The sequence below is a fragment of the Bos grunniens genome, chromosome 12 (genome assembly GCF_055505025.1).
Source record: "Bos grunniens cultivar Pamir isolate PY7600 chromosome 12, Bosgru_T2T1.0, whole genome shotgun sequence".
NCBI lineage: Eukaryota > Metazoa > Chordata > Mammalia > Artiodactyla > Bovidae > Bos > Bos grunniens.
The window spans coordinates 89950021-89978017 of record NC_141176.1 but is presented as its reverse complement, the minus strand read 5'-3'; the positions used below and the strand labels follow the sequence as shown (position 1 = coordinate 89978017).

Genomic DNA, 27997 nt, shown 5'->3' with positions numbered 1-27997 from the left:
TTAAGACATTAATCAAACTTTTAATGTATCAATTTATTGCATATGTCAGTACAGAAAAATAGAAAGTATATTTTAAAAGAAATTTATTTGTAAAAAAACAAATGTCAATGTTTGCTTGCCATGATTACCACATAATGCACTATAACATTCAAATCTGAGTTATAAAAGTTTATTACGGCTTCAAATAAACTATGGCAAATAACAAAATATGATTTACATTATGAAATTGGATTAACTTATTTTATCCTGAATGTATCTGAATGGGTTGAAAACAACTTGGAATTTCCAGCATATGGTGTACTGACAGAAATTGTTCAACATACACTCATCCCTGTTACGTATGTATATATGACACTTTTCATAAAAGTGTCTCTTATACACAGTCCTATTGTTAAACTACATTTTTGAGAAACAAAATATAAATGGAGGTATATTTGTGCCATCTGGCAAAAATGTGTTGACTACTATTAGAATGAATGCATTTATTTTGCCACACAAATGAACACACTATTTCTGATTAGCTAAGATGATGTGCATATATGGCAATATAAGTTAACAGAAGTGCTTTTTATTTTCTACTCTGATTTAAAAAATAGATGTCTGTGCTCTGTCATTCACAACTTTACCTGAGTGATATGAAAATACATAAATTTAAGCAGATAATCCAAAAGTACTCTTTTCACGTTTCTTTCTCTGTAACTGCAGTCAAACATATTAAGAAAAACGAAGAGGGGAAAGGTCAGTGGAGGTTTTCGGCTCTCTCAATCACGACCTAATTTAAAAAGGGATGTCAGTGACATCCCTTTTTAAGACTTACCGTATTTACTCCTAACCTCAAGGAAGGGACTCAATCAAAAACTACACTTTGGCCGGGCTTGCATGATAGTTTATATAAAATTGAATATGGCCTTCGTTAAGTCCACCAAACAAGCCCAGACCCATCTCAAACCAAATGGTATAAACTACTCATAAGAAATGAGTATGAAAGCATCAGGTGGCATGAATCCTCAGCAAGGATTACAGTGTCATTAATCTGGTGACACAAAGGTAGAACACGGGTTATTATCAACTGTCTACATTCAAGAAAAAAATAAATTTAAGCTGCCCCATAACAAAATTCAGAATATCATTTTAATGAAAATACGTTTTACAGTCAAAGTATTTGCAAAGACGTAGGGTAGATACAATTAACAGGTGCTCCAGTCGCCTCCTCTGTTAGAAACGCCGTGGTTCCTACGTTCTGCGTTCCATGTTCTGCTTCCTTGTCACCAACCTCAGCAGCTAATTACATCCTAGAGCCACCCTTAGGGACACATGTCTCATTCACCTTTCCAGTTGTCTTTATCTTGTTAGTATTCTTGTATCTGTTAGGAACGGTTTCCTCCTGTATTTTGCAGTGTCTTTCTTTAGGATACTCTTCACCATTTTACTTCCAATAATCCCTTTTAGAATAATGGATTTTGATCTCAATCAATTTTATTCTATTTTTAAAAATCACTCTAGGATTTCCAAATTACATTTAAAACCTCATCCAGAAATGCCTACAGCTGCTCTTGCATAAATGAGACAGAAATTAATAAGACGGACACAAGCCTATACCCACTAAGAGATGAGTCCAAAATGAAGGTGTGACTCATGAATTCATGTTTTCTTGACCAGTTGCTTTGGCCACAAAATTAGATGTTTAAAAAAAAAAAATGATGCCATGGGCTTCATGAACCCCTGATAATAGGAGTTTGTCTTCTACCTGTTTCCCATTTAAGGAAATAGCCTCAAATACACAAAGAAGCTAGGAAAGAGATTTAAATACTACAGCCCTAGACACAACCTCTCCCCTTTGCTGCAGAAAGAAAGGCTCCTCAACCCAAAGAGAAGAACAAAGGTAGGAATGGGATACACAAAAAAACCGGTGGGGAGGTTGCTAAAAACAAACAAAAAATAAACCTGAAGTACTAAGAAAAACAGCAGCATTAAATGAAACACCGATGAAGAAAAAGCTTTTTATGCTTCATCAGTATATTTATAACTAAAGTTGATAAATTGCTCCAGTGTACTAAATGATCACAAGAAAACATAATGTACTTTGTAAACGCTAAAAAGTGACACAAGTCTGGGTAAGCTCATGTCTAGATACACTACATTTTCAGGTCTTCTTCCTTTTTAACGTATTACTATCTGGGATAGTCATTCTACACAGCAATGATTGACAGAATGAAAGCAGCCTTTAATTGTCGTGAATTTATGCATACAAAATACACCTTCCATGATATGCGTTTCCAATTTCGTTTTTAAATGCATGATGTTTTTACAATTTATAGAAAACATTTATCCTTGAGAACTCACACTTGCTGTATTTTATTTTTTCTTAAACACTGACAGAAAGTGAGAGACAATAATGTGATTTGGCAAAACTGTCTCCTGCCCTGTCTTCACAGAGTTTTTGACTGAGGTCAAGATTACTGATCCATTCTTTCTCTGTCTGAGCTACTTGTACAAAGCCAATAAACACAGCTAAAATATTCACAACAGCGTACGTTAGAGCTGATGCAATAATGTACACATCTCAATTACCTCTAATTTTTGAGGACTGCTTATGTTTTTTCAGGTAATCTTGTAAGTTTAAGGGGCTCTTTTTTTAAGTAAGATTTTTCTTACTCTTCTATATGTCTAAATACTACTTCTCACTTACAGCCATTTAATGGTTAAACGTGGTAATAGGTTCTGTGATAAAAAGCTCTAGAGTTCTTTCACTCACACATTCTCACAGGTAGAAAATGAATAAATAAGACTTCCTAAAGCTGTCCTTTGATGCAGCTCCTCTATTTTATAACTGAAACGTTAAGCTGAAGAAGATAATTTTCATTTACTTTTGTTTTTGTCACTTCTATTTTCAGAAAGTCCAATAAATGTTACCTTGGCTTCAGTGGGATAGATCCACATAGATATTTGGATTTAAAAAAGCAAACGTAGGAATTTTTGTAAAACAGTATGTACAATAATGTAATAAGACTTCCTAATTGATTCTTAAATAGGTTCTGATCTTCATTATGACCGCTATTAGTGGTTCAGCTGTAGACTTACAAAATGACAGAAGCTAAAACTCCTTTTGCCACCAAAATCATTGATACAAATGTTAAAAAGTTCAAATATGCACATCAAAGCTGCAGTAAAAGTCTCAATTTCTGTTTTTACATGCCATGATCCAGACTGTACCTAACAAAACATGGTACATTTACACTGGAAAAGGGGGTCCCATTTATTTTGAAGAAAAGGCTGGATCTCAGGATTCAGCAGAGCAAAAGTCAACGGCGACCTGCACACAGGCCTCAATTTCATTTCTGGCTAAAAACAAAATAGAGTTTACATAAAAATAGATATAACCCAGGCTACCATATACACTGGTATATGATCAGTACTATTTACATTAAAAACAGTGCATTGCATAAGTCAAGGAATAAAACACCACCATGCATTTCATTTTAATTTTTAAGGTGAAAAATGCAATTACAGAACTAAGTTTGCTTACCATGATTGTCCCAGTATTTACTAAAGGAATAATACCCAAAGGTTTCTCGTTTACATGTCTCCTTTCACACTTAGTCATTAATCTAAGTGTCACACGGATTACACGTACATCTTGGGCAACAAGAAACTTTTGAATATGCTATAATAGCATATTAAACTAAAGATATGGATACGCAACCACACTGAAAAGTCTGGTGAAAATGTATGAAATAATCCCAATAATTATAGTTTTTCAAATGTAAAAAACTATTTGGATCATTTTAAAGGAGCACTGAAGTCCTTTCAAAGTTTAATGTCACTCTTCAGACAAGTACAGACATAACACGCTTCTAGAAAGGAGTATTTTTTTTTTATCATTCTGCACAAATTAAAATACAGTGCATTAATGAAAACGAAAACATCATATAATTGTTACATTAGATGAAGTTTTGGCCATCTCTTCAGGAGAAGGACTCTTTATTACTTCTTTGATGAACTGTTCGAGGGCCGTGAAGTAACCCTGGCACTGCCACGTATCGTTATGAGTTCCATCGGGAAAAATGGCTAATCTCTTAGTCCGAGACGGGGAGAGCTCATAGAGCTGCTTCATCATTACTGGTGGGATTAACTGGTCGGAGAGTCCGGAGATGAAGAGAGAAGGCATTCTGCACTGAGAGATTTTTCTGTAGGACAAGAACTTATTTTTGTAGCACCATAAAGGAAGGTAACGCATTGGAAAGAATGAAAATAAAGTGCTGGCCATGTGTGGTATGCTTAAAAATGTGTTCTCAACCATAATGGCTGAAATCCTATGTGAATTCTCAGAAGCCAAATGAATAGCTACCGCTCCTCCCAAGGAACGGCCAAAAAGGAAAATTTTTGTTTTGTCAAGGTCGGGTCTGGTCATCACATAGTCCAGCACAGCCTCAGAATCAAGGTAGAGTCCTTCTTCACTTGCCTCTCCTTCACTCTTCCCATAGCCTCGGTAGTCGACCAGCAGAAGATTGACTTTGAGGTTAACCAACATAAGCAAGGCATTTGGCAACCTGTGGCCTATGTTGCCTGCATTCCCGTGAAAATAAATTATAGTCGGGGAATAGGGCGAGCTGTCTCCAGTGTATCTTATCAAAATGAGATTCAGGCGCACTCCATCTTTGGTTCTGATGAAAATGTTTTCATGTGGAATACCAGTGGGCATGGGAACATAAAGGCGCGAAGAAGATGGCTGTTCTGGGAAGTAAAGCAATACATCCTGGAATTTATACAGAATACCTGCTATTGATATGAATATTAACAGAAGTAAGACAATGCCTCCATACAGATGAAAGGTCACTATTAAAGATAAAAGAGAAATGCGGCAGAGAGCCCAAGACCAGGAAGCCAAAGCTACCAGCCATCTTTCAACAAAGTTCCACAGCATCCAGGACTTTTCCATCGTGGCTCTCTGCAAGTGTCCTAGAGACAGAAAGAGAGAGAGAGAGAGTCAGTGAGGTGACATGTATCTATTAGCTTAAAAGTTAGGTCCATGATGTAACCAATCCCATCACCAGGAGAGTCCTTGGAAGCCACACCAGGCCATCCATAAAACCGCCCGTCCTAATTCTCTCGGTCCCTTCAGTTCCCAAGCTGTTTTCACCCTCCACTGCTGTACTGATGAAAGACAAATACGCATTAAATATATTCATTTTCTAAAAAGAAAAAAAAAAATGCAGGTTTAAAAAAAATGCGTTAAAAATACTTTCCTTCGTGTATTTTCCTTGATTTAAGAGAAAAATAAACTGATGCCATGTTCCCCATTTTTTCCAGGAGGGAACACAGGCTCAGGAGCCTAAGTGGATTGGCCACGTCCCAGCTTTGCAGGCAGAAGAGCCCGGAGGCCAGGAAGCCAGGCGCCAAGGCTCCTGGTGCATCCACTGGCCAGCTGAGGAGGGTGAGGGCAGTTTCTACACGGAGGTGAAGGGACACGTAACATTACGTCAGCTTCAGGCCTACTGCACATGCTGCACGGTGACCCCACAGCCAGTCTAGTCAGAGGCCAGTAGCTCACATAGGTGCGGGTGAGAACACCTGCGGTAGCGCCTCACTGCGGCTCTGATCTGCATTTCTCCAACTGGTGACGCTGAGCGCCTCTTCACGTGCCACTGGCCCCGTGCACGTCTTCTTCGGAGGAATGTCTATTTAGGTCTTCTGCACATTTTTTGATTGGGTTGTGGTGTTTTGCTGTGTTTTTGATATTGAGCTATATAAGCTGTTTGTCTATTCTGGAAAATAAGCCCTTGTTGGTCTCATGATTTGCGAATATTGTTTCCCAGTCCATAGGTTGTCTTTTCATTTTATCTGTGGTTTCCTTCGCTGTGCAAAAGCTTTTAAGTTTAATTAGGTCCCATTTGTTTATTTTTTGCTTTTGTTTCCATGACTGGAGAAGACAGATCCAAAAAACATTGTTGCAATTTAAGTCAAAGAGTGTTCTGCCTACCTATTTATTCTTCTCAATGAAACCATATACGAGATTGTCGTAATTTCTCTGATAGGTCATTATTAGCTTATAGAAACACAACATATTTTTGTATATTGATTTTGTATCATACACAATTATTAAGCTAAGTAGATTGAGGGCAAATTTTATTAAAGAGGGAGTTAACAGAGTCTAACCTGTCAAGATCAATCCAATATGCTTTATTGTCAATTTTCCACATTATAGAAAAAAATTATAATTAAACTAGGATAAAAAAAATAAAGTATCCCTTCCCCATTTGGAGGTTCTCGCGTAGCTAAATTTAAAAAACAATTTAAAACTGTGCTCAATCACTTTTTGAGGCCCCGTGGACCGTAGCCCACCAGGCTCTTCTGTCTATGGAATTTTCCAGGCAGGAATCTTGGAGTGTGTTGCCATTTCCTTCTCAAGGGGATCTTCTCAACCTAAGGATAGAACCCTTGTCCCTTGCATTTCCTGCATCGGCAGGTAGATTCTTTACCACTATCGCCATCTGGGAAGCCCTTTCTGCTGCTAAGTCGCTTCAGTCGTGTCCGACTCTCTGCGACCCCAGAGACGGCAGCCCACCAGGCTCCCCTGTCCCTGGGATTCTCTAGAACACTGGAGCCGGTTGCCACTTCCTTCTCCAATGTGTGAAAGTGAAAAGTGAAAGTGAAGTCGCTCAGTCGTGTCCAACTCTGTATTATTTTTAAGAAACGGTCTAATAATTTGTGTTTCACAACTGATTTAAAAGAAACTTCAGACTGCTAGCACTGTGCAACATGTTCAATCTTTACACAGCCCTGACTGCAACTTCACACCAGGGAGTCAGCAAAGACTGCTGCGGCATACTGATACGGCTGTAGACACTTGGGGGACAGGTGTGAAACAAAGACACAGAAAATTCTATCTGAGAACCAGAGGTAAGTGAAGAAAATTACTCACTGGAGAAAAAATCTTTTAAAACTTTGCTGAAAAATATAAGTGATATAAAGAAAATACAGAAGAAAAGCTTTCAGAAGTCAATGCTTTTATAATCAAATAAAATTTACACATACCGTCTTAAAAAGGCAAAAAAGGTGAGATGCTACAATGTTTTTAGTCATCTACTTAAGTATTTACCATTAAAAAAAATTCTCTTTTACTCACTAACAAAACTATCCATAAAGTTAGTCTTAAATTTAGTAAATAACTGTTAATGACTTATCTTTAAAATTTTACTGTATGCCATAAACTTTTAAATGTAGTATTTAGTTCATCAAATTAAATACTGAAGATCAAGTTAAATTATGCTGGCTATAAAGATGAGTTAGATAATTTAATAGATTTAGTTTTTCATCATTATCTCACCAAAAATTGTTAACTATTTCACTAAACATGGATTTTCAAATTTGAGTTTTTGTTCAAATGACTCTCTTTGAACACAAACCAACAGCCTAGCGTTCTTCTGAAGCTGCTCTGAAACCAATACTGCCACCCAGTTGTGGCAAGTTTTATTACAACAAGCTCGGCAGTAAGAGAAAAGCAGGTATCCAAGCTTAGAAGACAGGGCAGCAGGACCTGGGCATTAAGGGTCAGACCTGGGAAGAACCAGGCTGAGAGAAAGAGGCTGCACTACAGCAGCTGAACAAGCCGAGGCACGGAGGCCTGAATCCCAGCCCTGGGGTCCAGGTGGACAGCCAACGCGGTTCACGGTCCGGGACGACTATCCACCAACAGCCACTACACAGCGCTGCTCTATGACCGTCACTGTAGGGCCAGGTCTCAGAGCCACATCGGACCACTTTCCTTTTTCATCTAATGCTAACATTTACTTAATTTAATCCTTATTTCTGTTAAGTCTAAGAGAATGACTTTCATTTATACCTAGGAGTTGTATAGGAAAATTCGGAAATAGACTGGCATTTATTTGATACATCAAAACAAAACAATGTTTGTATAACGATTAGGATTAATAAGGTCTGGGATATAACATACAAATACACTAGAGCACTGTACCATTTGGGAAAAATGTATCATTTATTTCTTTAGTGAAAAAAGGTACATTTTTTTTCATAGTCAAGCCAATCATTTAGGACAGAAGTATCAGAGAGATGTGTAACTCAAATATCATTTGTTTTGTGACATATCAGGAAAAAAACACAGTAAAATTCCATCACCTTAAAGTCTGTTCTACCATATATTTGTTAAGTAATCTTGGGTGTATCACTTATTTTCAGTTTGAATTTTTTTTTCGGTAGAATGAGAATTTTTAAAATGCTCACGTAACTGCATTCTGAACACTGGACATGTATATTTAAGAGTGGACATCAGGAAAGTGGCATATTTGAGTCCATTATTGCTTAGGAATATAGGATTAACCTTGCAGTTTTCCACAAAGCTTTCCCGAAAAGTCACCTACATTAAATGACTTTGTGATACACAAATGCAATCTTGCAATGGATTGTTACACTGTGCAAGTCAATAAAAGCCAATTCACTTTGAGGAATAGCAAATGGAAGTCAATTTTAAGGACTGGTTAATAAAAAATGTTCTAGAGAGTGTGTGTGTCTTCTCTTGAATACACTGCAGCATTCCGGTGGTTTAGAAAGAGACCTCTGCTCACGGACTGCCTTATGTTTGCTAACCCAATTGCCAATGACTTCCGTCCCCATTCTGTACCATAGCTCCATGCTCTTCAAAGAGCTGGATCTAGCAAACTATCCAGGAAGGACTTCTACTGAACAAATTTGATGAAACTATCAACCAAGTACAATTATTCAAGGCATAACTTGAGCCATCTGTTGAGATGTAAAAATAACTTCGCATAAACCCAGATGCTATGATGGTCAGTAAAAAATGCAACACTTCCTTGAAAACAGTCAACAGATCCTAAAGCTAGCAGTAAGTTTCCCATCTGTTTTGCCAAAAAAATTAGTGTGAATAAAGGGTTAACAAAACCTCTTCTCCCCCAGGAAAAAGTGATGACCTCTGGTTAACCCTCAAGCACTGTTTCCGTGGGAACCTCCTACAGGTAGGCGATGAGAAATGTTTCTGAGGAGCTCTCTGTGTGGTGGGCCTGACACCACTGCAGAGCCGAGTCTGGGCTGAGCGGGGTAAGGTGTGTGCCTGGCGTGCTCTCTGCTGAGTCCTGGACACTATGCCTCTGTCTCGCAACAAAAGACCCCGTTTCCTGTGGGGCATGAAGCAGTTGGGTCACAGCACCACCTGCTCCCAGCCCTGCATCCTCTTCCCGCCGGCCTGAGTCGTCACGTGGAATGACGCACTCGACTCTGCCAAGCCGGGTCTTCTATCCGCATCTCTCAACAAGGCAGTGGGAGGCTGGTGTCAGGTATGGTCTACTGCGTCTTTTGAGAATGTCCAGCTGAACCCAAGACCACTGCTGCTGGTCATGCAGAATAAGCAAGGCAATTAGTTACCCCTTAGAAAGTACATCTTAGGAGGCAAACATTCATGAAAGGTGTTGCCAGAAGAGGTGGATTTTTGCCAGGCTCTTCTGCATGCTGCACTGCATTTGCTGATAACATCTTAGAACCATAAGCAATCGAGATGAACGGTGAGTTTAACATACCTGAAGTGAAACCAAAGTTTACACGGATTAGAAAAGTTGTTTAGAGGGAAAGGACGTTAGCCCTGTTGAGCACAGAAGCCTGGTGCCCAGTATCCCTCATGTTCCACGCTTCTTTTACATTATTACCATGTTTTTAACCTTACGCCTGGTGGTGGTGGTTGTTAGTCACTAAGTCGTGTCCAACTCTTGCGACCCCATGGACTGTAGCCCTCCAGGCTCCCCTGTCCATGGGATTTTCCAGGCAAGAATACTGGAGTGGGTTGCCATTTCCTTCTCCAGGGATCAAACCCGGGTCTCCTGCATGGCAGGCAGATTCTTTATCGAATGAGCTACAAGTCCCACATCTTAAATAAATATCTAACTTATTCCCATTTCTCAATCATGCCTTTGCCAAATTATCACACATTAACTGACTCTCAAGTCCATCTGTCTGTGTCTTTAACCATTCCAGCACCTGCTTAACCACTAAGAGAATTCAATGAAAAGCATGAGCTATCATGAGGATCTCTCATAAAAAGCAAACCCCGCTTGCTAATGAATCCAATGGATTTTTCTCGTCCACACTGCAACAGTGTACTGCTGCTGCTAAGTCCCATCAGTCGTGTCCGACTCTGTGCGACCCCAGAGACGGCAGCCCACCAGGCTCCTCTGTCCCTGGGATTCTCCAGGCAAGAACACCGGAGTGGGTTGCCATTTCCTTCTCCAATGCATGAAAGTGAAAAGTGAAAGTGAAGTCGCTCAGTCGTGTCTGACTCTTAGCAACCCTATAGACTGTAGCCTACCAGGTCCCTCCATCCATGGGATTTCCCAGGCAAGAGTACTGGAGTGGGGTGCCATTGCCCTCTCCGAATGTACTGCTAAGTGGCACTAAATCTTGAATCTTCCTTGGCTTCCAGTAGAATAAAATTCTTGTGTGTCTCCCCTCTGACCCATCCCTGAACAGGGGTGTTTTCCAAGGACCTGTATACTGACCCTTCTTTCCCTTGGGGATTTCATTCTTTCTCATGCCTCCATCATACCTGTTTATGAATTCTTCATGTCTACTTCATCCATAATCTCAATTTATCTGTTTGTTGAGTACCTGATGCTTCATAAGCAACGCAAACTTATCCCAAACTAAACAAATCCTCCTTAGCTAATGTTTTCCATGGTTTATGTAAATTATGAACAAAAAAGCATGATATGTGAACGAATGTTATTTTTTTGAAAACCAGCTGATTCTAGGGCTTAATATAACATGCAGACTAAATCTACATTACAGTATCAAAAATTAGCACATTATCATAGCATGTTTTACAGCTAAATAAAAAATATCAATCTTGGAAAAGTAATTTTTGTGCTTTTTATTTAGATAAAGTGGTTAGAAGTATCACACTGATATTAGTGAACATTTCTCAAAAAATAACCTATTAAAAACATGATTAATTTTTTATTATTCATAGCCAAAGTAAATCTAATCATGATTGTTTGCTTCTTAAAAAGAACAGTTTTGAAACAATTAGTAGTATCTTTTTATACTCTATTAGCACTTGGATCATAGGAATGAAACATATGGATCTGCTGATGATCACTGTGAGAATTTTACGGTCAACATTAAGTAGTTTGGTTCACCGTGACCACTCCGTACGCTTCCTATCTTTAAATATCAGTACAATAAGTGATTTAAGGCTAAAGATACAAAGAATGGATAGCTTGGAGCTGTCAGAACCACCATGCTGGGTACAGGGTTAGCTGAGGATCCAGTCAACTGAGGGAGCGATGACGGACATGCTCACTTGACCTCTGTCACGTGCTCTCACACGTGGACTCAGAAGACGGGAAATGGTTCCATTCCTAAGGGGAAATATTTAAATAACTGTTCTATAAGCTGAGGCTTAAAAATGAGATTAATAGCAAGTGTGTGCCCACCCTCAATGATATTATATGAGTTCTCAAGGGCTTTCTCAAGCCCAGCCTAGACCACAGAACACCCCCACGGCTGCTTTCCAAGCCTCGTCAGATTCCAATGCAGGCTATCATCCGATTTAAAGATGAAAGGCAATGCCATCAACACCTGCACCCATCTGCTATCTCAATCACAGACACTACAGGCGATTCAAAATTTATAAGTATGCACTTTTTTAAAATAACAGGACAAAGCACAATTCCAGGGTTACGAATCTCTCTTACTTTCCATCAAGCAGCTGTCTATGTCTCTTATTTTTATTCATTTAGCACAGTTATTCACAGGAACTGGAAGCATTCAAACAAAATCTAAATAAATACTTGGCGAGGGCAGTGTGAAGTAGAGCAGTTGAACTGGGTGAACTATAAGGTCCCGATGAAACCTGAGACCTCGCTATGCCCGTGGTTCTCAAAGTGTGGCTGCAGACTCCTGGGGTCCCCAAGGCCCGTTCAAAGGGTGTTTCAGATCAACAGGATCAACGTAAGCAGACTAGAAGGCTGCTTGCCGTTTCGCTGTCTGACGTGCGCACTAGTGGTACAAAACCAAAGATGGGTGAAGCTGCCAGTGCCTTAGCAAGATTCAAGACAGGGGCACCAAAATGTAGGTGCCACTGTCCTCTTTATCATATCTCTATCAGTGAGTCCACTTTGCAACATTTTGTGACAACGAGTGACCAAGCAAGGGGGGCGCATGAGGCACTACTGCTGAGTGTGGCTGCGCCCAGTCCCATCTGAAGCTTTGCGACCCTATGGACTGTACTGAAAACACATCTGAGGTGTGGGAGGAACTAGTTGCTTTATTTAAGTGACACCATTTTTACCTAAAAAGACAACTGATAAACTGTGGTTGTTCAGACTTCTGTGTTCGGCAGACATTTTTTCTGAAAAATGAGTGAAGGTGCTAATAGCTTCCTCGACTTAAGAGGCTCTTCTGACGGCACTGTGATGGTAATGACACAAACAAGTGTGATTTTTGACAACACATTAAATGTGCGAATATTTGGAAGAATCTGCCCAGCACAGTAAACTAATATTTTCAATGACCAATGACTGGTGTCACCAAAATCAAGCACAGATTAAAAAAAATTCATTGAAAGACAAACCAATGGATTTTACCATAACGGAGACAAAAAGTTCTTTGATATGGATTTCAGATTCCACAATGTAACTGATCTTTAAGAAACTACCATCTGTTGAGTATATCCACAATTATCTGAAAAGACTATTAAAATAACCCCTTTAAAACCATAAATCTGTGTGAGCCTGACTTTCTTTATAAACTTCACCGAAAACAACCTACCATATGACAATGAATGTAGAAACATGATAATATGCCTGTCTTCTATTAAACAGACATTAAAGATATTTACAAAAATGTAAAACAGCACTAAACTCCTTGCTAATTTTTTGGCAAAGATGGCTCTTTTGCATAAAAATGTTATTATGCTAAAATATGATGGATTTTTTTACTGTTATTTTTAAGTGATAAAATTATGCATTTTATAAGCTCCCACTCTTAATTTCTAAAATAATAAATATCTTTCTACATAGTCTACATATATGAAAACTCTTTAGAGACCTCAATAATTTTTTAAAATGTGAAGGTGCTCTGAAACAAAAAAAGTTTGAGCACCACTATTCTACACTGCCTAACTACATAATTTTATTGCCTTTTTCTGCAAAGACTTAACACCTTTAAATTAAGAATGAGGTACTACATTAATTTAAATCTTTTGTGCATTATAATATTTACTGGTTTCTAAAGCTTTATAGGTCCTGGAAGAGAAATATCTTTGGTAAAGACACATAATTTCTTTGGGTCCCAAGGACTACGGCCATAAGACAGATGACAAACATGGGGAGCTGACCTTTCAGCCTGGTCATCTATCGCCCTGAGTGCGGCTTTGACCCAGTCACTGCTGCTTTGCACACCTCGGGTGACTAGTCACGTCCACGTTTAAATGTGGGGAACCACTCTGAATGAGCATCCTTGTACGTCGCTTTCTGAGTTTCTACATTTGTAAAAGGAAGCAGTTACCTGAATAATACCTAAGGTCTCACAAATTCTACTTTACAGGTAATAGAGAAAAATTAAAGGCTGGAATTGGAAAGTAGGTATTGAATTATCAATAATACTGTTTTCACTAACTGGTACAGTGGAAATTTGGAGGCCCTGGTATGGGACTTTTAGAGTACCTGAAAAGCTACTGAGAGATACAGGACTCCAGAAATCACAGATGTGTGGAGATGTGGTGATTTTATATTTCAACTGAGGTCTGTAAAATATTTTACTCATCAAACATGTTCAGTCTCCTTCCCAGACCACCAAAGTAATATTTCTAAACAACGCACAGTCAAAGCTGTAGAAAATAACTTTGGCTAAACAATCTTCACAGAATAAACGACATTGCTATGTTTTAGGAGTCTGTAATTAACGGGAGGGGAAGAAGAAAAGCTGGTATTCAAAGACCATCATGAGTTTCCATGAACTCGACGGGTTTTTTTCTTTGCTTTGCACAGGGAACTCAGGTTATTCTCTCCAATAAAAAGCAATGTCAGTGATGCAAATGGCACCTTCCAGATTAATTCCAAGTGTACAGTAACAAGGACCCTCAACCTCCTCCTCACCAAAGAATACTACTGCTTTCCCTGTGAAGCTGGCAGTCTCCTCATATCAATCCTTTATGGGGCAGTATTTTATCTAAAAATTTAAAATAAAGATTAACAACTTACATTAAGAACTAAAACTCAAACTATGGGAATGAATACATTTAATTATGATTGTCCCAATGATTTGTTTTTGTTCAGTCGCTCAGTCGTGTCCGACTCTTTGCGACCCCATGGACTGCTGCACGCCAGGCTTCCCTGTCCTTCACCATCACCCGAAGTTTGTTCAAATTAATGTCCATTGAGCTGGTGATGCTGTCAAACCATCTCATTCTCTGCTGCCCTCTTCTCTTTTTGCCTTCAATCTTTCCCAGCAGAGTAAACTGGACAAGTATGTTATTCTTTCAATCACAGATAAAATTTTATTTTAATGAAGGTTGGAACTGATTCACAAAAAGAAAGTAAATGCTAATTATCATCATTATTTTTAAACTGCAAAAGTTTACATCGAATTGCATGGTATATGTTCATTTACTGATTCTGCCAACAGGAAAAGGTCTTTGAAAACTACAAAAGACGTTTTACCTATACAGGAATTAAATAGGAATTCCTCAAAAACAAACTGATTGAAGAGTAATCAATAATAAATACAATTTTAAACAAAACACCATTTAAAAAAGTCGTAAATGTACTATTATTTTAAAGGTCTTTATATCTATCTCAACTGATGATTTTAGGAACATTCTGTTTAAAAAAAAAAAAAAAACTGCTCATACATTAAAAAAAACCATACCAACAAGTGACAAAACCATGCATAGGTTCAAGGGAACAAAGTGGGAAGAAAATTCATGTGTCACTCCTGACCCCTACATCACAAGGGGAGAATGGTATCCTCTGGGGGAATTCACAGCTTCCAGTCACATTTCAAGTAACAGAGAAGCAGATTCAGCCTTCCCGCCTTAGTGTATCTCCTTTTCTGCTAAGCACTGGGGAGTTAGGAAACCATGCCAGCTGCACAGCTGAAATGGAAACACAAATAGCCGCTATCAGCGTGCTGGAGACACCACAGAATGAATTATCTATTTCCCTAATGGTTACCCACATGTCATCAATAATGAAAAAGCGAGTATTAATAGTCCTGTGGGACAAATGAACAATAACTGCCTATGGATATGCTGGATAGCAACTGAAGAGTTCAGAGAGCATTTTTAACTGGGATTTCAATCAGCTTGAGCAGACATCTGGAACACTATACTAGACAGCAACTCGGTAGCATTTTTGGGTTTCCCTTTCACTTGAAACACAGAAGACTTGGCATATAAGAGTCAACTCAGAGAACAAAAACGACAGATTCTTGTCACTATGGAAGTCAATCACAATTTGTTCTAAGAGTATAAATATCAAAGAAAGAAAATTTAAAAAAAGAAAAAAGATCTACAAGGCTAAAAATGTAAACACTGATGTCAAAATAAAAAATGATAATGTAATTCAGGAAGTTTCCAACTTGTGAAGCGATAGTGTTCTAAATACTATTAACCAAATGGATCAAACTTAGAATTCATTTTCTTATAAAATCAGTGTTACAGGAGAAGCAAGATTCCCAGGCTAACTCATAAATACACACAGTTCATGGCCTGAAAACGCTACCGCTTTGCAACTCCAGTACAATGTACTGCTGTAGGAGTTAAGACTTACAAGAAACAGGAACATAAAACGTAGTCATTTATTATGCAGCCTATCACTTCAGGGAAAGAAAAATCTTAATCAGAAAAAACTAGAATCCTTTTTTAAAAGTCTGTTGTAAAAAGAGTATACAAGGACCTCAAATGTTGTGGAGGCAACTAAACAAGAATTAGAAAGATTTTAGAATCTGTAACAACTGAGTTCTAAATTAAAGAAAAAAACAGAGAAATAGAAATAGATTCCAAGAGACGAGAGAGGAAAGATCATGGCAAAACGTGAGGGTGGATGGTTAACCCAGGACAGCGTGGTGAGCAAATGCTCTCATCCAGGCCTGAGGTGTGTCTGAATATACGCCAAGGTTCAGATATTCACCATCTGGCTTCCTGTTCTCATTCCAAAGGAAATTCCTCATTCCAAAGGAAACTATCAGCGGCAGGCAGTGTCTGTGCGATGGGAAGGAGCCTGTTTCCAAGCTCGGTATGTTAATAGCTAGGTGGCTTTTGCCAACCCACTTACCCTCTCTAAATATATGTCTCCTCGTAGGTAAAAAGGAGATCAAACACCTAATTACAACTCGGCTGAGATCAAATGTAATACAGTGCGTTGATAAACACAGCTCCTTGCAGGAGGCAGAATTTAAAGCATTCTGTTTACCTACGAGAGCAGACTGGGTTAAAGTACAGCTAGCAGGTCAGCTCGACTTGGATTTTAAACAATGGCAGGACTCGCTGGAGAACACCCGAGCCGTGGCCCGCAGGAAGTAACGAGGGCGACGCCTTCTTTTCTGTTAAAACTCAGCGCGGGTGGCAGTTCCTTCAGAAAGCCTTCCCTGGACCTCTGCTCCCTATTGCCAACCACGCCACATCCTGCAGTTGGCACAAACTCACGCGGTGGCACTCACTAGTGTAGCCTAACTCACCTGTTTTACAAGGGCTGCGGATTCCTTGACGACAGTGACATCACCTTATGGAAATCCGCCTAAAGATTTTCAGGAGATTGAGCAAAGCTGGGCACCCAGTAAGTATTAACAATGAGCGGTCTAGGTCTTCAGCAGGACAGTTATTAGGACAAGAACACTAGACGATCAACCGTGACTTATTTACTTCTTACTTAGAACAAAACTTAACCTTTTAGCAAAAAAGACATGCGAGCAATCTAAGCCTGCCCACGAAGAATTAACCACCCGATCGAATGATACCAGGAATAAGATGCCACGAAAAGCGAGCTTGACACTTAAGAGCCCGCATCTCCTTTTGTCTTTCCACTGAGTCCGTACTACGGGGTAAAGGTAACTCAAAGGGCCGGTGAATAATAAAACTTGTTTGGGGTGGGGGGCGGTTGTGACGCCTTGGGCAGTAAAGTCTCGTGATGCATTTTGTAGAAAAATATCCACACACGTTGCTGACACGGGCGTCTCCAGCCAAACTGACTCTCAACTCCGCGGGGGTGCTCCGGGGCGGCTCCGTCAGCGCCCCGAAGTTCCTGCCCCGACAGCCGCGGCTCTCACGGCCTGTCCCTGACGTGAGCGGCCCAGGCCGCCCCCAGCCCCCTGAGCCCTGGGAGCGGGGCTCCGGCCGCACCCGTCCCGAGGGCGGGAGGGCCGGGCCGGGGGGTGCTGGGGTTCACGCGCGTCCCTGCAGACGCCGCGGACAGCGGCTCTCGGACGCGCCCCGGGCCCCCTCCCGGCCCGCGGAGCACAGGCGCGCCCCGGGCGCCCACAGCGGTGCCTGTCAGGGCTTCTCCGGCCCCCTCAGCCGGCGAAGGCGCCCCCGCACGGCCCCGCGGCGAGCAGCCCCCCGGAGGCCCCCCGCCGGCCGCCCCGCACTCACTCAGACCCGCGGGCAGGCCGCGCACTCGGGAGCCGGCGCCGCGTAGCAGCGTCCCCCGGCGCCGCTTCCGTCGCTCCTCATCGTCCTCCTCCGCCTCCCGCCGCCGGACCGCCGCCGCCGTCGCCACGGTCCGGCCCCGAGCTCCCGCGGCGCCGCGCTCGGCTCCCCGACTTCCGGCTCACGCTCGGTGTCGCCGGCAAATGCCCCCGCCGGCTCCCACATCACCTGCTCTGGCCCTTCCTCCCGGGAGCGGGGAAGGCGGCCCCCGCCCTCCTGGGCATGCGCAGAGACGGCGGCCCGGTAGGGGCGGGGGAGTGGGGGAGTCCCCGGCGACGGAGGCCCGGGACGGACAAGATACCGCGAGGCCGGATACCGCGTGCGATCGCGGTGGGCTGGGTACCCCCGCCGTGCGTGTCAGGCATCCTCCGAGCACCGGTAGGCTTCCCGCCCTGCCTCTGACGCCTCAGGATGCGCTGCGGGACGCTTTTCTTCCCAAAGAGAGTGTCTGCCCCAGAAGGTTGTTAGAGGTATGGCAGTGAGTTCCGGCACTTCCATAAGGGCTCCCATAAGGGCACTTAACTTCTTGTCTTCTTCCAGCCCAGCCCGCTCCTACCTTCATCAGGGCGCACCGTCACGAGCGGATGCATGTTTTATTAGACCCCGAGACCTGTACCACTTAGACGGCCTTTTTATTAAAAAAAAAAAAAAAAGAAAGAAAGAAAGAAAAATTCAAAACTACCTTTTGCAACTTTTAACAAAAACCCAAGACCGTGGCAACATCTCTAGGGCCCCTAACAAGGCTTTGGAAGTGACGACACAAATGGAGCCTGAAGCTGGAACGTCGTGACTTTCACGGTCAACCCCATGCGCACCAAGCTGTACCGAATTGTTTGTTTATAGGTGTTTGTCTCCTGTCAGTCCCTATTCTCTGGACTCTGTTTTATATCTACAGAGGATATTTCATAATGTTTTCTTAAAACGTGAAATCGCTACCAGATTGAGAGCTCCAGTTCACAGAGGCTCTTGATAATAACTCCTGTTATTACCTGATAAGCACCACCCACCAAGACAGACGACCGCTTACGAACAAAAACTAATAATCAAAGCAACTCTAGGAGATACTTAATGAAAAACTGTTGATTCTCTTTAAACCAAGCATTAGAAAGGCTACAGTAACATGGTAAATTGGAGAGTGGGATTTGAATCAACTTAAGAGTTTGGTTTCGTGATTCATGGGTCCCCTGTTACATCACTAGTACAGAGCACAGTCCCCGACGTTATAGCAACTCAACAGATGCTGAACAAGGTACGAAAATGTATACGAATGCCTTTGCAGAAGATGGGCATGTAGGGGATCCTTTAACTTAACACTGTTGGATACTCCTCCCAAGTACATGGATAGGTTGACTAGTAGGTGGGAGAATTACCCACAAAACAGTACCATGTGACTTTACAAGTCAAGTGATTTCAGAGAAATGTTCAGTCAATAGAGGTGAATTAGACATATAAAGAAATTAACTGTTGGGCTAGAAGGAGCTAGACCTCAGTCCAGCTTTACTACATATTAGTACTGTGAATTAAATGTGTGTTAGTTTGTAAAAAGAGGCTTTTGTACATTAGACAGTCATGCATTGGAGAAAGAAATGGCAACCCACTCCAGTGTTCTTGCCTGGAGAATCCCAGGGACGGGGAACCTGGTGGGCTGCCGTCTATGGGGTCACAGAGTCGGACACGACTGAAGTGACTTAGCATAGCATAGCATAGCAAGGGCACTTAACGGCTTCAAGATGTATTCTTCAAGCCTGTTGCAGCAAAATTTCATTTTAAAGCAATAGTATTTTATGCTAAAAGGAAATGTCTAATTCTAAAAGTTGTTTCCTCCTACACTTTATGAATAAATTCTCAGTTCTCCATGGTGGAAGAGGACAAACCATAAGAGCATACTGGTAGAAATCTACAGCTCCTAGAACATAAGGATTCGGTTTGTTTTCATTTCTCAATTTTGCATATGTAGTACAATTACAATATCGTAGTAGCTGCTCAATAAAGATTTGTGGCATGATTTTATTTTGAATCCTTGAATATAAACTAGAACTCCACAGTTGATTTCCGAGTATGCAACTGTTTATATTATGAATGATACATTTTTTATTCTTATGAATTAGACGAGAACGCATCACAGTTGCATCATGAAAAACACATAGGAAAGCACAGGCTTAGACAATTTTGCGAAAGCATATTTTTCCACCTAAATGAAACAGCAGACGTTTGGGGAAGGAAGACACCCTCTTCCCCCCTGGGCGGTTTCTCAACCACGGAAATGAGCGTTGGTACCACTCTTTACACATAGGGAGCAGAACTCGAGAGGTTGTCACCTGCCAAGAGCAGCCTAAAGAGAGGCACAGGTTCAAAGTGCCAATAACGAGCCAGTGGACAAAGTGTTTTGCGGTCTTACTTCGCGACGAAATCCACTCTCGCGGGTCAACCGTTTGCAAATAGGATCTGCTGCTGAGGCCAACCGGATATGTGTTTGTAACCACACTGTAACCCCCGCTGCCTCCGGTCCTCCGCAGCTCAGCCAGGCGGGCGGTCCCCCCAGAGCCCTCCGGAAGGTTACTGCGCCTGCGCACATCGTCCCCCTGACATCACAGCCTCTGGACTCCGCAGGTGCAGACGGCGCATGCGCACAGCATCCCTATTCAGTCGGGACGGCCCCGTCCGCAGGTAAGCGACTGCGCCTGCGCAGGGAGCAGCTGCCGGAAGCGGCCGTCCGCGCTCCTGCTTCCGGTTTGGTGGCCGCGCCTGTGATTTCAAGTCAGGTAGGGGGTTAGTGCGGCGGCGGAGGCGGGGGAGGGCCCTCGCATTCCGGGGAGGGCCCAGAGGTGAGGCGAAGGCTGGACAAGTGTTGCCGAGGAGGCGGGGGCCGTGTCTCGTCTTCTCAGTCCAGCAAACGCTGTGGTCTTAAGAGTTCAGGTTTCTTCTTGGTCCTTCGGTTCATCCGCCGGCGTCCCCAGCTGAGGGGGCGTCGATGCCCTGGCGACGCGCTGCGTTAGAAGCCGCGTCTCGGCTTCAAGGTGCTTGCCCAGGATCCCACCCTTGGGACGTGGGGCGAGGGAGTGTGGTGCCTTTGACTCTCTCAAGAACCGTGTTGGCTGCTTGAATTGCCAAGATTCTGGCGCCCACCCTGCCAACTGGGGACCCTCGGACGCAGTCGATGGTAGTATGGGTCCTTCAGTGATTTTGCACGGGAGTCTGGCCTGAGGGAATGCTAGTTTCTCTTCTTACACTGGTTTTTTTCCCACGACTAATTTCTTTCTCCTGAGGTTCTTCCACAATATCACAAAGTGCTGTGGAAAGTGTAATCCCTTTTGTCTTGTCGAGGGTTGTACAGTCACTTTCTCTGCAATGAAATAGCGTTGACTCCCTTATTCACGGAATAAAACCTCGAGAGTTCGTTTGGTTTTCACTTCAGGGCGACGATCTAGGCAGCAGTTGAATGGATGATGAGTCATTATTAATACTAATTCCTGTATTCATTCTCTTAAGAGCTTTGGTACTTTGTAATATTTATGTTTTCAGTGTGTGTGTGTGTGTGTGTGTGTGTTTTGAACCAACAAGCATTATAGTACTGAAGTTGGTCAGGGGCTTATTAAATGTCATGTACTACGTTAAGCATCTGACAAAGATGTCATCCTAATTTATATGTAGTTATCAACCTCACTTAACACTTAAGGAAACTTAGAGAAGTTAAATAGTAGAGAAATTAAACAGTGTGTCATATCACACAGCTAATAAGTGTTAGACTTCACACTTAACTCGGATTTATTGGACTTCTTAGCCCTAAGCACAAACTTGTTTGTTTTGCTTTTTCATAAATCAGAAACATCAGCTAAAATGCTCAGATTCCAAAAAATAAGAGTGTGTAAAAAAGCAGTGGGAATACTAATATTTGACTTCTTGTACAGTTTTCATAAGTAAAAATTTTCAAGTGTATTCATTTTATACTAATCTTGGAATGTGACAGCCTTAGGACGCATGTATAGCTCTACGTCATTATGTGGTTCTCACTGCTCCTATAATTTGAGTCCTTGCCTGGGACTTTCTCAGGGAAACTGAGTTCATAGTAGAATCTACAGATAGATCAGAAACTGTACACCAGACTTGAGCATTCAAAAAAGTGTTTCTCAACATACTTCATTTTATACATATTGTATATGAATTGTAAACAGGGCATTGTGTGTCATAATGTGCTGGGTTGAGGGAGAAGGTCTTGAGAGAAGAGACAGTAAATAGATCTAAACAGGTGGTGCAGTCAGTTATGCAAATGAGACAGCAAGGGGAAGCCAGCTCCCATATTCAAAGATAAAACACTCAGCATTGTGGTCTTCTCCTGGCCTGTCTGACTGGGTAGAAGAAGTTGGGTTTCCTTTGCCAGGAATTTGAGAAGGGAGGCTGTTTTACCCTATAGGCCCCCAAATGAATGTTGTTCACCTTCCCCAAAGTGGTCATGACTGCTGAATGTTTTAAGCAAACACCCCACCACTTGTGTTTGTGTGGGTGTGTGATCAGCTCCTGGCTTTCCCTGGTGTGCTTTTCCAGGAACTCAGCTCCACGTTTCAGTAATTCATTCAACAAACTGATGAACTCCTATGTGCCAATTTATGTGGTACAAATTATACCGATTTCTAACTTCCAGAGACTGACAGTTTAGTAAATGTGGTATGGTGACTGACTCCTTGTGCCAACTGCTAGGTTACGTGGCCTTGTGCTGACATTGTGGTATTCCCTTTTGTTTCCTAGGGTGGGGAATCTCCTGGACTCTGTACCACAAGAGATCTCCCCACTCCTGGAAGCAGCTCTGGCTCCCTGCTCTCTGGGCTACTTGAGAACTACTTGAGGTGTCTGAAACTACAATATAAGGCATTCTTCAGATTCTTAGAGTACACATTTTACTTAAATCTTTTTTGGCAAAAGTTAGTATATTTTAGTGTTATATAGTTTAAACCATATTAAAATAGTTCTGTTATACATTTTAATAGAACATGCGTGAATATTTAAAGCTTCAAAGTAATTTTATTGTGGTAACCACTTTAACAAATAATCTAGACCCTAGTCCAGCAAGGTCCCCATTTTTCCCTCAGTGATTTTAGAAGATTCTTCAGTGGGGAGCTCTGTCTCATGGCATTTTACTTCTATTATATTTTTCTTAAAGCAATGAGCACTTTATAATCGTTCCCATAACATCCTCTTTTCGTTACAGAACGTGCACCTGAAGCAGAGCACACTGTATTCGCCCGTAGCACAGTGTCTAGCCCATATGTCGTCAGCAGGTGGCTGGAGGATTACTGGCATGAGAATATGAGCCAAAAACCTGTGCTGATGAATTCACATTTGTGAAACTGTACGAACTGTGATGCTAGAGTTGAGAGATAGGTAAAGTGAGAATTTTATGGGGAGAGTATTTTGATTTGGGCTTTGGCTGCCAGTGTGACTTGTCAGAGCAGGGAAGAAGTGATAGTGAACAGTCATAGACTTTGTCAGGAAGGAGAGGGTGCTTATTTGGAGGGGAAGGGGTCTGGATTATCTATGCACAAGTTCAGTTCAGCCAAATTTCAATTCAGTGAACCAGTGATTTGGTAAAAACATGATTTTAAGAAGTTTTTTTCCTATATATAATGGATAAACAACAAGGTCCTCCTGTATAGCACAGGGAACTATATTCAATATCCTGTGATAAGCCATAATAAAAATAGGAAAAAATTACACGCACACACACATATATATGTATAATTGAATCACTTTGCACTACAGCAGAAATGTACACAGCATTATAAATCAACTATAATAAAAAAAAAGATAAAATGTGAAAAATTGTTTGTAAATAAAGAAAAAAAGTTTGTTTCTGATGCTGTGTAATGGTGGTCTGAAAGAAAAAGAAGAACAATACAAGAAAAGACCTCAGGAGCCTAGAAATGAACTGGGATTGAAGCAAAATAGTTGATTATCATTCAGTGTAGAGGTTGCAAAGAGACATCATTTATAGTATTATCTGTTTTCATGTAATGAATGTTACTGAACATTTATTATAAACCACACACTCTCTATAAGGTCTTTATATTAAATATTTAGTTGAATTTTATCTTTTAAAGTTACTCTCTTTTTGCTTTACCAGATAAACCAGAAGATTCACCATCGCTTCAATGGCTGCCTCACAAACCTCACAAACTGTTGCATCTCATGTTCCTTTTGCAGATTTATGTTCGACTTTAGAACGAATACAGAAAAGTAAAGGGCGTGCAGAAAAAATCAGACACTTCAAAGCATTTTTAGATTCTTGGAGAAAATTTCACGATGCCCTTCATAAGAACCAAAAAGATGTCACAGATTCTTTTTATCCAGCCATGAGACTTATTCTTCCTCAGCTGGAAAGAGAGAGAATGGCCTACGGAATCAAAGAAACTATGCTGGCTAAGCTTTATATTGAATTGCTTAACCTGCCTCGAGATGGAAAAGATGCCCTTAAACTTTTGAACTACAGAACACCGACCGGAACCCGTGGAGATGCTGGAGACTTTGCAATGATTGCGTACTTTGTACTGAAACCCAGGTGTCTACAGAAAGGAAGCCTAAGCATTCAGCAAGTAAATGACATTTTAGACTCCATTGCCAGCAATAATTCTGCCAAAAGGAAAGACCTAATGAAGAAGAGTGTTCTTCAGCTTATAACTCAGAGTTCAGCACTTGAACAAAAGTGGCTGATACGGATGATTGTTAAGGACCTAAAGCTTGGCTTTAGTCAGCAAACTATATTTTCTATTTTTCACAGTGATGCTGCCGAGTTGCATAATGTCACCACAGATCTGGAGAAGGTCTGTAGGCAACTACACGATCCTTCAGTGGGACTCAGTGACATTTCCATCACCTTATTCTCTGCCTTTAAACCCATGCTGGCCGCTATAGCAGATATCGAGCGAATTGAGAAGGACATGAAACACCAGAGTTTCTACATCGAAACCAAGCTGGATGGCGAGCGGATGCAGATGCACAAGGATGGGGATGTGTACCGGTACTTCTCTCGCAATGGGTATAACTATGTAGACCAGTTTGGTGCTTCCCCACAGGAAGGGTCCCTCACACCATTCATTCATAATGCATTCAAAACAGAAGTGCTGAACTGTATCCTCGATGGTGAGATGATGGCCTACAACCCTAACACACAAACTTTTATGCAAAAGGGGAATAAGTTTGATATTAAAAGAATGGTGGAAGACTCTGAGCTGCAGACTTGTTACTGTGTTTTTGATGTGTTGATGGTTAATGATAAAAAACTAGGACATGAGACCCTGAGAAAGAGGTATGAAATTCTTAATAGTGTTCTCACACCTGTACCAGGTAGAATAGAAATAGTGCAGAAAACACAAGCTCATACTAAGAAAGAAGTAATTGATGCTTTGAATGAAGCGATAGATAAAAGAGAAGAGGGGATCATGGTAAAACACCCGCTGTCCATTTACAAGCCGGATAAAAGAGGTGAAGGATGGTTAAAAATTAAACCAGAGTATGTCAATGGACTGATGGATGAGCTGGACATCTTAATCATTGGGGGCTACTGGGGGAAGGGTGCCCGGGGCGGGATGATGTCCCATTTTTTGTGCGCTGTGTCAGAGAAGCCCCCTTCTGGTGAAAAACCCTCAGTGTTTCATACTCTGTGTCGCGTGGGCTCGGGTTACACCATGAAAGAACTGTATGACCTGGGTTTGAAGTTGGCCAAACACTGGAAGCCTTTTCATAGGAAAGCCCCACCAAGCAACATTCTATGTGGAACAGAGAAGCCAGAGGTCTACATCGAGCCTTGCAATTCAGTCATTGTTCAGGTTAAGGCCACAGAGATCGTCCCCAGTGACATGTATAAAACCGGCTGCACGTTGCGTTTTCCACGGATTGAGAAGATAAGAGAAGACAAAGAATGGTACGAATGTACATCCCTGGAGGACTTAGAGCAACTTCGAGGGAAAGCCTGTGGAAAGCTCGCGTCCAGACACCTTTACTTGGGTGGTGATGATGAACCACAAGAGAAAAAGCGGAAAGCTGCCCCGAAGATGAAGAAAGTCATTGGAATTATTGAGCACCTAAAAGCTCCCAACCTTTCTAACGTAAACAGGGTTTCTACTGTGTTTGAAGACGTGGAGTTTTGTGTCATGAGTGGAACCAGCAGCCATCCCAAGCCTGACCTGGAGAACAGAATTGCCGAATTGGGTGGTTACATAGTACAGAACCCAGGCCCAGACACGTACTGTGTGATCGCAGGGTCTGAGAACATTCGAGTGAAGAATATCATCTCTTCAGATAAACATGATGTCGTCAAGCCAGAGTGGCTGCTAGAGTGTTTTAGGACCAGAAGCTGTGTGCCCTGGCAGCCCCGCTTCATGATCCACATGTGCCCGTCGACAAAGCAGCACTTCGCCCAGGAATACGACCAATACAGGGATAGTTACTTTGTCGACACAGATTTGCACCAACTGAAGGAAGTGTTTTTGGGAATTAAAAACGCTGGTGAGCAGACTCCAAGGGAGATGAGTCCTGTGATTGCTGATTTGGAACACAGGTATTCCTGGGCCAGGGCACCTCTTAGCATGTTTAGACACCTCACTGTTTATTTGGACCTGTACGCTGTCATCAATGACTTAAGTACCAGAATCAAGGGAGCTAGGTTAGCCATCACAGCCTTGGAGCTTCGATTTCATGGAGCGCAGGTAGTTTCCTGTTTAGCTGAGGGAGTGTCTCACGTGATTGTTGGGGAGGATCAGAGTCGGGTTGCAGACTTGAAAGCTATTCGAAGGACTCTTAAGAGGAAATTTAAAATCTTACAAGAACGTTGGGTCACTGTTTCAATAGACAAGTGTGAATTACAGGAGGAAAATCGGTATTTGGTTTGAAGCTAGCTTTCTAGTGAGGCAAGCCTCAGATCTGACCGACTCATTGCAACAGATTATTATGATAAAATGTTAAACCATGTTTTATCTTCATCTTTTAAAAATCTGTGCTTAAAAAGTATTACTAGATACAGACGGTCATCATAACTTTATTTTTTTTCCTGTATCTTTATAGAGCTTTTAATAATAAGAAAAAAGATACTCATGTATACAAGGAAAACACTTAAAAGAAAAAAGTGGATTGTTTATCAAGAAATACAAATGGTGAAAAGACACCCAGTGGCCCAATGTCAAGAAAGAAAAATTTTTAGCAGTATAGTAAGTATTTCATTATTTTTATGACCAAGATGAAATTAAAAGTTTACCATTACAATCTCCTTATACAAATATAAAATTTTAACTCATATTAATAAAATAGAAGCTTTTAGATTCATTAAAAGTAGTGACCTAAACAGGATTTTCTGAAGTCGAATAAAATTTTTAATAATGGCTTTTGTCTAATAAAAGCATTGCAAGAAAAATATTGTTGGCACATTTGGATTTGTAAATGCGTCTTTTTGAGTTGAAGGCTAAAATTCCACTTTTAAGTGTGAAATGTGAACAAATTTATTTTTTAAGGTTAAGGTCAGGCTCATGAATAAAATGCCTTGTTAATGTGTGTGCTCAGTCATATTCGAGTCTTAACAACCCCATGGACTGTAGCCTGCCAGACTTCTCTGTCCATGGGATTTTCCAGGCAAGACTATTGGAGTGGGTTGCCATTTCCTCCAAGGAGTCTTCCCAACCAAGGGACTGAACCCATGTCTCCTGCATCCCCTGCATTGGCAGGCAGATTCTTTAGCATTGCACCACTTTAAAAGCACCTTGTTAATGATGTTATTAGCTAAATCAGGGGAGATTGAGTAATGGTCTAAAAACTTAGATCAGTTTGATTTTTTAAATCTCTTGCAATTTTAAATGTACTTGGCCTACACTTAATTTTTTTTCTAAAATAGAGCATATTTTAAAGAAAATATTTTTATATGAATTTGTACTTCAGTATAAATAGTATTCGGCAAAGAGTGGTTTTCCTACGTATGGCCCATTGAAAAGGTATCAGAATGGTGTGTGTGTTGTAACTTTCTCTACAGAGAAGTAAATTGCTTTGATTTTTTAAAAATGACTTATTTTTTCTTAGATTATTTAAAGTGTATAGTATGTGTAAATATAAATATATTACATCTGGATTTATATACCAAATATGTAAAACCAAAATATACCAGCTTTTGGAATGCAGCCTGTACATTTTGAAAAATATGTTTCATGACATCAGTTAAATACTTGGAATTTGGTACTTGAGAAACTGTGTGTAGATTGTTTGTAAATAGTTATTTTATTCAAACAGAGGAACAAATGTATGTTATTTTGTTGTATTTCTTAACTTAAATAAAATATTTAATATGCTATTAAAATA

General features: G+C 41.2%; 2 protein-coding genes across 20 annotated transcripts; one reads left to right on the top strand and one right to left on the bottom strand.

Moving 5' to 3' along the window:
• Positions 1-20200, bottom strand: ABHD13 (abhydrolase domain containing 13). 2 transcript variants are annotated; one of them, XM_086328660.1, is made up of 2 exons: positions 20067-20200; positions 1-4959 (listed from the first exon to the last, which is right to left on the bottom strand). In XM_086328660.1, exon 2 carries the CDS (start codon positions 4937-4939, stop codon positions 3926-3928), a length of 1014 nt encoding a protein of 337 aa, XP_086184786.1. In that variant the 5' UTR covers positions 4940-4959; positions 20067-20200; the 3' UTR covers positions 1-3925. The 2 variants fall into 2 exon arrangements, with proteins under 2 accessions (XP_086184786.1, XP_086184785.1); XM_086328659.1 differs by lacking the exon at positions 20067-20200 and adding an exon at positions 17612-17862.
• LIG4 (DNA ligase 4) lies at positions 20185-27995 on the top strand. Of its 18 annotated transcripts, none has more exons than XM_086328655.1 (4): positions 20198-20335; positions 22872-23044; positions 23784-26216; positions 26720-27995. In XM_086328655.1, exons 3-4 carry the CDS (start codon positions 23812-23814, stop codon positions 26769-26771), a joined length of 2457 nt encoding a protein of 818 aa, XP_086184781.1. In that variant the 5' UTR covers positions 20198-20335; positions 22872-23044; positions 23784-23811; the 3' UTR covers positions 26772-27995. The 18 variants fall into 18 exon arrangements, with proteins under 18 accessions (XP_086184774.1, XP_086184781.1, XP_086184770.1 ...); XM_086328652.1 differs by having other exon boundaries at positions 20268-20430; XM_086328656.1 differs by having other exon boundaries at positions 20299-20430; positions 23864-26216.
• The last annotated feature ends 2 nt before the right edge of the window (positions 27996-27997 follow it).

Coding starts and splice junctions, on each gene's coding strand:
- ABHD13 (XM_086328660.1), bottom strand. CDS start 4,939: ATGGAAAAGTCCTGGATGCTGTGGAACTTTGTTGAAAGATGGCTGGTA.
- LIG4 (XM_086328644.1), top strand. CDS start 23,812: ATGGCTGCCTCACAAACCTCACAAACTGTTGCATCTCATGTTCCTTTT.